This window comes from Opisthocomus hoazin, chromosome Z (assembly GCF_030867145.1).
Source record: "Opisthocomus hoazin isolate bOpiHoa1 chromosome Z, bOpiHoa1.hap1, whole genome shotgun sequence".
Taxonomy (NCBI): Eukaryota; Metazoa; Chordata; class Aves; order Opisthocomiformes; family Opisthocomidae; genus Opisthocomus; species Opisthocomus hoazin.
In genome coordinates, this window is record NC_134454.1 from 52,741,610 (window position 1) to 52,753,865 (window position 12,256).

The 12,256-nt window shown below is 41.6% G+C and overlaps 1 protein-coding gene across 3 annotated transcripts in view; it reads right to left on the reverse strand.

Moving 5' to 3' along the window:
* Positions 1–5,535: 5,535 nt before the first annotated feature.
* Positions 5,536–12,256, reverse strand: part of APBA1 (amyloid beta precursor protein binding family A member 1) — an 89,617-nt gene continuing 82,896 nt past the window's right edge. For all 3 annotated transcript variants that reach the window (XM_075410996.1, XM_075410994.1, XM_075410995.1), the window contains 3 exons: positions 9,111–9,230; positions 8,338–8,478; positions 5,536–6,943 (listed from right to left, as the gene is read on the reverse strand). In XM_075410996.1, the coding sequence (XP_075267111.1) occupies positions 6,872–6,943; positions 8,338–8,478; positions 9,111–9,230 (333 nt within the window). In that variant the 3' untranslated portion in view covers positions 5,536–6,871. The remainder of the gene's footprint in view (positions 6,944–8,337; positions 8,479–9,110; positions 9,231–12,256) is intronic.

The following is a 12,256-nucleotide window of genomic DNA, read 5'->3' on the forward strand; positions in this document are numbered from 1 at the left end:
GTCCCTGGGCTCCAAGTCAGAATGCAACATAAGCTCATGCTTTGGAAGATGATCACAGTTTGGTTAATTGCTCATTATCCCAGTGGAACAGGGCCGATCTGAGCTAAAGTTCAGCCAGTGCTGACAGTACTTCAAAGCGCAGATACACGTTTCAGATAACAGGAGAGAAAAAAAATCTGATTTCAATACATTATCTGCTTACCGTAGCTCTTAGTTTCTAATTGACTAGGTAATTACTCCAGGGCGAGTGCCACAATTACTTATAAAACCTATCAATCAAGTTATTACACAGGTAAGCCGTTTCCTTAGTGACCTACACAAAACATGACCTGATTTCTAGCCACTCATACTTTCGCTAAGCAAAACAATGTGGCACCAGCACCTGTTCCACCAGAGGAAAATATTAAAAAAGAAAAAACTGATATTCAGGGTCATCGTTGTTTCTGAACCATGCCTACCTTTCCGTTACTGCAGAATACAGGCCTAGCAGAGCTGTTCCCTGTCCCAGGGGAGCGTTTCAGAGAGCTGATAGCCAGCCCCATGCCCAGGGCACGCTACGGGTAACCAGTCCCACTGCGCGTGGAGAATGCACAAGCTGAGGCGCTTGATGGGTGGGAGCCTCTCTGCACAAAATTGCTGCTGTGAAAGTATGACAATTAGCATAAATTATAGATATGTTGCCTGGCTGAACCAGAATACAAACATTTAAAATAGGCACTAGGTTTCAAGGAAGGGGAGGCTTCCAGGAGAGCAGTCATGTCAGGTGGTCAGGCAGAGAAAATGAAGGTATCCGAAAACATCACACTGGAGAAGGGAAAAAATGTCCCTTCTGTAGTGTTCACAGAAACAGAAGTAGTTAGGATTGATATTTACAGCAATAATCAACCTCTTTAAGAATGAACTTCCCTTCCCATAGGTGCTGCAGCGACTTTGCACTAGGTCTAAAAAGCATCTCTCAACTAACATGCTGTTAAAATTCTTTGGTTTCCTAAAAATTCCTGCTGCCCTCCCTCAAAAAAGTCAACATGCAGAGTCATGGATAATGTCCTTTTATACGTAATTCTGTTTGCTAATTATGCCTGTACACCAAGCACATCAATTTCTACCAGTTTCTCTAATGAGTTATGACTGTCATATACAACTTACAGCCTACAGTCACACTTCATTGTGGAGGCCAGTGAAACAACTGTTCAGTGGTGGACACATTGCTAAATAGCCAGGAAGAAAATCTACCAGGATGCTGCACATTCATAATCTGGGCATTTTACCTGCCGTCTTATTTGAAGTTGCAAACCAGAGACATTTCCTCAGCTCTGAAGCTTGGTAACCTGTGCAGTTACAGGGTGTGATTATGCACCTTTCCTGTGGAAGCAGCTGTCAAAAGCAGTATCGAAGAACCTTGCAAACTGCCAGTACTATGGTTCAAACTAAAGCTTCAGTCATAAAATGCAGACCTTCTGATACAAAACAAGCTTTCAGTAAAAACTGGTGTTCAGAATTCTAAAACTATTCTTTATCAAAGAAGGTTGTTAATTTGCAAACTGTAATTAAAATACAAAGTGTCTGAAAAAAGTTCTCTTCTGGTTCAGTGACCTTCTCACTTAACGGTAGGACATTATTCTTGCCTTACTGACAGAACCAAAACCAAAACTCCAAAGCGTATGTGTTTTGCACCAGGAGGTGCTGGTTTGTTACCATCCTGGTAAGAAAGGCACTCAGACTCTGTAAAGTGTCATTTAAAATGTGATTTATTAGAGCTAATGCTATAAAGAAAGAGGATAGTATAGGTAATTTCATATTCCTTCAGGTGCTGGGAACCCCAAGTTGTGCAGCATCAAACAAGCCTATGGCGCATCAAGGTGTGCAGATCCCATCCACGCAAGGGTTACCCCATTTTGGTCATCTGAGCTACCACACCACTTTCCTGGAAGAACACAACTCCATTCATCACTTCTAACATAAAACACAATGGATGTTCACATGAGAAGTTCTCGCTGCGCTTCTAGACAAAGGCAAGGATACACAAGTGGTGTCACCATCAGTAGCAACCGGGGGCTGCCTGTAGGCTCCCCGCAGAGCGGGACCACACCAGCCCACGCATGCTCAGGCTGGCTGACACATGCATCGCTGAAGCCTCCATGTACAAGGATTTTCAGGTCAAGATTGCTACCACACACTCCCACGCTGAGCATTTATCTAAATCACAACCCCAGTCCTGTTCTCAGACACTGTTGGTCCCCACAGAGCATCAGCACCACCTCTCCAGGCAGGGTGCTGCAGCTGGGGTGGGCTGGGGTGTGTCTGCTCGTCCTCCAAGTGTGCATCTGAACCACTGAAACACTGGAGGTGAGGGCAAGAAAAACGTCCCCTATGAAGACAGCGAATGTGTGAGATTTGTTATCTGTACTGCTAAAGTCAGACTTAGATTTATCCACTGAAATGCAAAAAAGTTTGTAATACAGAAATCAGAATGTAAAGCCTTAACAAGAACGGTAGTAAACAGGACGACAGAGGGTGGCACGCTGGGAAACACAGAATGCAAGCTCAGCCTGTCTCGCTGCACTCTTTACCAAAGACTTCACAACTTTTCCAATCTATCATTTAAGCAAATAAGGTGAAAAGTTATTCGTGTTGGCCATATTGTATTTCATGTCATGAACACCCACTCAGCGGCTGAAGGCCCACCTTTAGTTTCCTTCTGAGTCAGCTGTGGCATATGTTTTCATTTCTGTAGTTTCAAAGCACTTGTGACAACCTACGAAGGGCAGAAAACCCTGTGCAGCCTCACCTGAAGAAATGGTCCTTTGTTGGCTCTTGCTGGTTGACTTTCAACCATCATGGTTTTCATAATCAATCTCTTGTGATACAAGTATTTTTTAACCTTAGCACAGGCAGTTCTAAGATTAATTCTAAGGACAGACGTATTACCATTCTACTTTTTATTTATTGGAACAGTATTAGGTCTTTAAGCCATGCTGGTAGTTTCAGGAATGATAGTAAGTATAAAGAATTTTTAGCAAGGCCTCACTTATGAAAAAAGCATATTTAAAGTTGCTCAGACAATGAAATATTATTTCTGTCGCATAAAAGGCATCTTGAAATAACATGTTTTTGGAAGATGAAAACATGGTGAAACTGGGATGCAACCACAGACAAGGCATCAGCTGTGTTTAGGAGCACTAGTGTAACTTACTACTTGAAAATAATGCTGTTTTAAAAACAAAGTTAACAGCAGTGGCACATGTCTGCAGAAACATGTATACTATTACTCCAGACCAAGTGGCAAAAGAGAAGTTCAAACACCTTCCAAGGGTTCACGCACGCAGTATTGGCAAGCCAACCCCTAGATCAGCATGAGCAAACTCTCAGCCTTGTCGGAGGTATTTTTGTTTTGTATTTTATTGTTGCAAATCTTACAGACATTAGCGCTCTGTTAAATAAAGGAATGTAGCACAGTAAACACATCACAACAAAATAGCTGGTCAGCAATGCCCCACCCCAAACAAAAAGCTCACTCCTCTCCCCCGCTGCCCTCCCCCCCAAATCAAACCACTGCAGCTTCATGACAGAGGCCAGAGACCCGTGGCAAAAAACATCAGAGGAATTACATTCAGTAGATGTGCAGTATCAACATTCCAGGCTCACATATTTTTATATATATATATTTATATATAGAGATCATTAAATGTTTACAAAGAACAATATTGTTACAAATACAATACTATACTTTTCCCAACGCTTTACAATAATTTCTATTCACCCTCTTTACAGAACAACAGTACAACTTCATAGTCTAGGTACTGCGCTAAATATGTACAAGAGACCTTAACGACATTGCTGTCTTCAGAAAGACATTTTATTTAGAAAACAAGGAAAGCAGGCAAACTTGGAAATCCCCACTGAGTCTCAAATTCAAACAAGACTCAGAACAAATGAAACTTGCCAATAAAAAAAATATAAGGGATGTTTCATCCTTAATGTAAACACTGAAGAGTTGGTTAGACTGTATGAAGCAGCAAGGATGAAAAAGAACTCAGGTCTGTCACCGAAGAAGGAATGTAAACCAGCAGTTTGTTCCTCTGAGTCTGTTAAAAATTCACATATGTAATCTAACAAACTGCTGCAACAGTCTAGAGAACTGCCGGCTTTCCCTTTAGAGCCGCTTGTTCTTGAAACTCTTTCCCTCTATAGAGTAAAATGGGATTGTTTACAAGACCATCATCAGAAGTGTGCACACACTATGGACCTCCCAGTTTAGAAATCTTTTGCACACACTGTAATCGAAAAAGCAGAGATTTTTTGCTAGACTCTGATCCTGCAAGCATTCACTTGCTTAATGTGAAGCACCTGTTTACCATGAACTGTTCAAGCACTCAAGTGCCAGTAACTCCACAGAATCTTGGCTGCAATATTTTCACAGAAACAGTTGTGTCATCTCTAAATACATTTGCATGTTCAGGTCTTAATCATTACCCAGTGAAGTGAGCTAAAGACCCCACCACATGAGCTGGACAGAACCACAGAAACAAGCGTAGCTGAAGGTGTGAATATAGCAGGAACCAGAAGCATGACAACTGTGTCTTGAAGAGTTCACTGAGTTTCCTCAGGCAACTTATGGAAAGGCTGCACTGTATATAATCTTCTAAATTGTACATGGTTATATATCATATTTACATATATTACTATATATATGGAAAATTCTGGAAAAAACGTTCAAATGATCATAAAACGGATGTCTACAGTTAAACAATGCACCCAAAATTCATTCACTATCTAGTTGCATCAGTCAGGTAGCAGAGGTAAATACTAACCTGGAATACTAACACACCACTCTCTTGTGCAATCTGCTATTCTGGAGATTGGGATTAAATTATATAGCAACAAGAACTTCAGTCAAATCAAGCCATCATACATTAATCTCAACACTAAAACATATTCACTTACTACAATAGTTTATGCAGCACTTCATTATCTCCCTTAAATATTTACTGCCCACTGAAATACAAAGTTTATTCTCTACCTCTGATCAGTCCATGGATATCCACAACTTCTGAAAGTCAAAAATGGACCTCTGAGAACAGTGCTCAGCAGTGTTTGCACCAAGCGTGCGTACGCACGTGCACACACACACATCCACTTCCACGACTCTCCGTAGTAATGTCTAGGTATCATTGCTGGACTGCAAACAATGCTTACATTGCACAGTCCACCCCAGAATACTTTAGAAACAAATGACTATGACCAACAGCACATTTGCAAGGCAGAAGTGGTGTGTGGCTGTGTGTGGCCTGCTCTTGTTCTCATCTCGCTGAGCCTTTCTATCACAGTAAAAAAAGCAGAAACTGTTTCTTTAAAAGAAATTAACATATTAGCCTGGACTAAATGCATGGTTCAATTTCAGCACAAAAACCAGTATACTGTTCTGGTAAGAAGTAACTACAAAGAATGGAGAATTTTCGTCTGACTAGGAAGAAAAGCCACTGTTGCTCCCCCTCCCCCCACCCCCCCTCAAAAAAACCCCCAACCCAACCCCTTCTTCCCCTTTTGTCTCTAGCATGCAAGTTAGAGGCCAATCAAGTCCTAGATTTCATACATCCCTACAGTTTATCATCTTCATACAAGTGCATACAGTACACATATATCCCCTTTAAGTGCCATACATATGGAAAAAAACCACAAGTTAAATTAAATTTATCACAAAATAAATAGGTTTATTCCCACCTCATCCCTTCTACTGTTACCGGTATTATGAACTAATGAGAAAGTCAATAAAATTAGACAGATCTTTGGACAAAAATATATGTCAAAACTGGCTCAGAGAATAAAATTCCTTAGAATAGTATGCAGATCTTTTATATTCAAACTTCATAAATAGCAAGCACAATTTTAAAAATGTCTATATACACCGGCACACACGGCTGTGTGCACCAAATTCGGAATTAAGAGCCTAGAAAAAGTGTAGCTATTCAGCAAAGCCCCTCACTATTTCTCTTGTAAATAAAGATCCTCCCCTCCTCCTTTAACCTCTAAAATAGGCAAGGGACTATAAAAGACATGTAGCATTTAAAAACAAAGTAGAAGAAAACAAAGACTTAGAAACCTAGGGGCAGAGAGCGGGAGGCAACTGTAAAAAATGTCTCCCAAATTACTTAGCATGAAGTAATGCAAGTGTAACACTTTTCAGAAACTCACAGAGTACCTTTTGGGGTCCTACTATCATGAAGAACTGATGGCAGAGGGGAATTAAAAGGTGTGTACTTGGATAGTTCATTTTACAACAGCAGCATTCAGTGAGTCTTCATAAGCAGGTAATTCTTCCTGAGGGCAAAACTATCTTTTTGATATTCTACTTTCCCTGAAGACATAAACCTTTAATACTGAGCTCAGTGCCTGTGGGAAAAAGGCAAGCAGAGCAAAGCCACACGCAGGATATCCAAGAGAACATTTTGCACCCTATACTTTTATCGGTTTGGTAAAGACATCTTTCACTCAGCAACATTTAATTTACTGAGTTTGTCAAATTACAGCCACAAAAATAAAACTGATTATGTATCATGAAGCAGAGTTAATCTTCTCTGTGAATCCTGCTGTGAACAATGCTGCTGTTATTTTCCTGTTTTGCATGTGGAACTGCACGAAGTTTCACTTGTAAAAAGATGCAACCAAAATAGTCCCATAGATATATTTTGCCCCTTCCCAAAATACAGGAAAATGGTGGGGAGGGAGGTGAGACAGACAGTGTGTTTGTGTCTGTGAAGGAGAGAGAGAGAGAAGGAAATGCCTCTGCAGACACAGAAATGCAGCACTAGAGAGACAAGCACTAATGAGGAAAAGAATCCTCCATGCACATTGTGACAGTGAGGCATCAGCTTCAGATGTAAACTGGTTGCTCTTGTGCGGTCAACAGTCTGTACATGGCAGCTGGCATAGTCTTCATGTGAATCTAGAAAAAATATGACAAGTTAATCAATGTTCCTCACATGCATACTGCAACAGAGCATTGGTGAAGGAACAAGCTAATGTCATACAGGACACAAGGGAAAGGTAAACCCTGAGAGTTTTCATACCCTTATTAAAGTACTGCAGGTGGTGATTTTATGAAACAGTATGCTTAGTATCAATGAACCATCTAAAGTTGTGGACACTTCATATTTTCAGATTAGGGTTCTTCTAAAACATAGAAGAACTATGGGTAAATAACAAAAGAAATGGTGTGCTGGCTTGCTCTCACTTCCACTTTTTACCTTTGAAGAGCAACAAGCCAACAGAGGTAGAATCACAGAATTATGGAACAGTTTGAGTTGGAAGGGACCTCTGAAGGTCATCTAGTCCAACCCCTCTACTGTGGACAAGGGCAACTTTCACTAGATCGGGTTGCTCAAAGCCCTGTCCAACCACCTGACTTTTGAACACTTCTGGGGAGGGGGCATCCACAACCTCTCTGGGCAACCTGTCCCAGTGCTTCACCACCCTCATCATAAAAAAGTCTTCCTTATGCCCAATCTAAAGCTACCCTCTTTCAGTTTAAAACCGTTGCCTCTTGTCCTGCCACTACAGGCCCTGCTAAAAAGTCTCTCTCAATGTTTATTAGAAGCCCTCTTTATATATTGAAAGCCTGCAGTAAGGTCTCCCCACAGCGTTCTCTTCTCCAGGCTGAACAGCCCCAAATCTTGGCCTTTCCTCATAGCAGAGGTGCTCCAGCCCTCGGATCATCTTTGTGGCCCTCCTCTTGACCTGCTCCAACAGGTCCATGTCCTTCTTGTGCTGAGGGCTCCAGAGCTGGACATAGGACTCCAGGTGGGGTCTCACCAGAGCAGAGGGCAGAATCCCCTCCCTCAACCTGCTGGCCACACTGCTTTTGATGCAGCCAGGATACAGTTGGCCTTCTGGGCTGCAAGTACACACTGTGGGCTCATGCCCAATTTTTCATCCACCAGTACCCCCAAGTCCTCCTCCACAGGGCTGCTCTCAATCCATTCATCCTCCCATCTATACTGATGTTGGAGATTGCCCCGACCCGGGTGCAGGACCTTGCACTTGGCCTTTTTGAACTTCATGAGGGTCACATGGGCCCTCTAATGGCATCTCTTTCCTTGATCTTATCCATTGCACCACTGAGCTTTGTGTCACCTGCAAACTTGCTGAGGGTGCACTCAGCTGCAAAACTTGCTGAAGGTGCACTCAATCCCACTGTCTATGTCATTGATGAAGATATTAAAAAGTATTGGTTCCAGTATGGTCCCTTGAGGGACCCCAGTTGTTACTGGTTTCCACTGGTTATTACTGGTAACAGAGATGAACTATGTTATATTGTGTAGACACATTGCCTGCTCTTACCTCACCAACAGCATTTGAGAGAATGTGAACAATTTTCTCATGGGGTGTTGCTACAACACTCTGTCCATTGATTTCAATGATCCGATGGCCAACACGCACGCCTCCTCGCTCTGCTATGCCTCCTCTCATAAGGCTACAGATCTGGAAGGGAAAGGACAGTTTATCGGCATCTGGATAAGGAACAGAGGCTTTAGATCACCCATTCTTGCCTGTAAACTGTAAACCAGCATTTAAGCACAGAGGCTTGCAAGAAATTCTGAAATGTTAAGTTTGTTAGTGACAAGTACCTACTGGATATTCTCTTTGAAGAGCAGAACAAACTGTCAGAAAAGGCTATCTGTGTTCTATGTCACTTGCGCTGGGGTTTGCAAATTTAAGAATGTATGAAGGACCACAGTTTAACAACGTTCAGGATGCAGAAGCCTTACGACAAAAGAGGATCAAGGACAGCCTTTTTCTGAGATCACGCAACGGCTTGGTTAGAGACATGAACGATGCAGACTGAAAACAGTTTCTGCTACACATTTTTTTTTCTCTAATTTAAAACAGTTTTTCTGTTCCTCTGGCTGACTCTGAAGTTGTAGAGTCAAAAATAACCCCAAACCTCCAATTAACTCAGCTTTCATATCTTAGACTTAACACATGTGCAAAGTCCTGCTTGCTGTAAGGGAGAAAATGACAGCTTCCCCCTTCCCACACTGAAACTTACCCACAAATGGGTAAGAAATTTCACGTACATTAAAGTTTAACCGGAGCACATGGAAGCTACTTACAATCCCATTCTGCACGCTGAAGCCCAACTGGTATCTGAGGTCCGGTCTCCTGATCAAGACTGTGGTTACTGGAGGACACCTAACTATGTTCAGTTTAACCCGGGCCTGGTTTTTCAAACCCTGAGAAAAGAAATAATCATGAAAAATGATGGCAAAACCAGAGTGAAACATTTAACATATGCATGGGGAGAAAGGGGGGGGGGGGGGAAGTGTCAAAATCTTTACATGGGAACAGCCCTGAATAAACAGCTCTTTATATGCATTTTAACAGAATCTGATCGCTGAATGCCACACACAAGCATCACAATATTCAGCGAAATGAGTGACAAAATATCAGATTTTTCTTGCTAACCAGCTGACACAGTTGTTTTAAGAAAACTAGCTTTCTGTTGGCAATTTTTTAATTTGGTAACACAAATTCTGTATAAAAAGAATATTAAACAGGTCTACGCAGTTTACCAAAAAAGCCAATGACTGTGCATGGGAAACAAAATTTTAAATAAGTAGCTAAGACAGTTACAAACAAATGGCTTTCCTAATAGAATATATTCAGTTCTGTCAAGCAAACAGCAGGTCCTGCTCATATCATGCCTGTACAAGCAGCAGTCCTAATTTCCGTTCCTCCTCCCTTCTAAATGAGTTATGTCACATTCATCATAAACTCCTTGCTACCAGAAGAAAATTGAAGGAGGAAAATTTCTTTTTACTGTCAGAATGGTAAAACACTGGAACAGATTACCCAGAAAGGTTGCAGAGTATCCAGCCTTGGAGTTATTTGAACCACAGTGGACAACGCCCTAAGCAACCTGCTCTACTTTGAACCAAAGTGTTGGTCTAGGCCATCTTCAGTGGTGACTGTCAGCCTCAGAGACTCTTTTATCTATGACTCTATGAAACTCACATGTAAAAACGCACATAACTGCAATCTGATCCTTTGTACAATTTCAAGGATTCAGAGCTCTTGGAGATTGTAAAGATATTTTTCTGAAATGCTTCATTCAAAGGATTAGCCATTAATAAATACATAAAATCCACATCAAGAAAGAAATGCTTTATAAAGAATATAGCAACTTCCACCTTCCTTAAGATAACACCTACCAATTCCAATACCTACTTCTGAATTCCTTTTATACATAAAACTGAAATCTGGGTCCCACTGCAACTAACAGGTGTCTGACACTGAATTCGTAAGATTAATTCTGAAAAATAATTCCTGTTGTAGCTAAGGCAATACACTGAAGTCTCTACATCCAGCTTACTGCTGCTGATTCTGTTGCGCTAAACTCCAGATTCAGAGTGACTTGAATCCTGCCAGGGTGAACTGCCTTAGTCTGTTTTGTCAGTGCCTTAAACTGGATGCAATCATCACATGGGAAACAGCTGCCCTCACTTCCACACAGTGCTGAGCTCAGCTTGGCTCATTACTGAAAGTGGCTCCAAAAGAATGGGTGTGTGAACACAAAATGACAAAGCACGTGGTTGTGGGAACTGCCTCCAGGCCACTCTCAGCAGAAAGAAGGTCTGAATGCCATCTCTTCCATGACTATCACAGAATCATAAAATATTTTGGGTTAGAAGGGACCTTTAAAGGTCAACTAGTCCAGCCCTCCCTGTAATCGGCAGGGACATCTTCAACTAGATCAAGGTGCTCAGAGCCTCATCCAACCTGACCTTGAATGTTTCCGGGGGGGGGCACCTACCACCTCTCTGGGCAACCCGCTCCAGTGTTTCAACACTCTCATTGTAAAAAATTTTGTTCTTTTATCTAGTCTGAATCTACCCTCTTTTAGTTCAAACCCATCACTCCTTGTCTTATCTCAACATGCCGTGGTAAAAAGCCTGTCCCCATCTTTCTTACAAACCCCCTTGAACTACTGAAAGGCTGCAGTGAGGTCTCCCCAGAGCCTTCTCTTCTATAGGCTGACCAGCCCCAACTCTCTCAGCCTTTCTTCATAGGAACTATGGGCTCCTCCACTCCAGTGAGGAGTTAGCAGCACACCACACAAGCTCAAGTGCCACTCATCTTCTATATGTGGGTCTTCATAACAACACACATAGCAGAAGCCAGGGACTAATCAACCCATACTACGCTGTGGGTATGACGTTTACTCAAAAGTCTGAGGGGCTTCTCCCTCAGCCTTCTAAATCCAGCAGGGTAAGAGTCATGCAGAGTACTGGAGACGCCCATTTCTATGAAGACTTTAAGTGTCTATCTTCAGTCATCTGAGTTCACCCAGGTTATCCGCCCTCAACAGAGTTGATATCATTGCACTCTTACTTCCCTGATGAATGCACAAGTTATTTACATGTATTCCTTGAAAAAAATTAATGTGGTCCCCGAAAATAATTTTCTAATTTTACAGAAAGCACATATATTTCAAAAGTGGCTAATTTCCAGTATTATGGAGACTGGTAATATATGCTGATCAGAAACAACTGCATCATTTGACCAACTTATTGCTTATCTATTCCCCGAGTCTGCTTCTGATAGTAGCCAGCACCAGATGCGTCCGGAAAAGATACAAGTAGCATAATACAATTAGGGAATAACCACTACATATGGAAAGCTTCTTCCGAGCTCTGTCAGCTTGCAATTGGTTTATGGTCAATTAGTAGCAGAGATCACATCTGTAATACTGAAACGATCTTATCTGAAGTGCTTGCAAGATACTCTTCTTACCTACATAATATTCTCATCTTTTCAGAGGAGTCCTTACAGCATGCTAAAGGAATCTGAAATCCTGGGATATTTCTGCCACATCTAAATGTGTGCTTAGATGATTCAGTGGTATATATATACTTGTTATCAGAAGCGCTATACGAACAGCTCCAGATGTATGATAATGAAGACCTGCAAACATACAGACTACCTTCTCTTTAGAAACACAAAATAAACATCTAGCAGTTCCTATGGCAACAGCAGTAAGTATAAATGAGGAACAGAACTGCCTGCATAAGCTGGAAACAGCAAAGCTGGTTGCTTCTGCTTTGAGAAAGTACAGATGAGCACAACGAAACTCCACCTGAAAGGCCTCTGAATCAGAGAACTGTAACTCATCACAGCTTTAGAAATAAAATTGATGTGGGATAGGAAACAAGTATGGTTAACATGAAAAGCCTAAATTTGCAGGGACTTTTGTTCCACT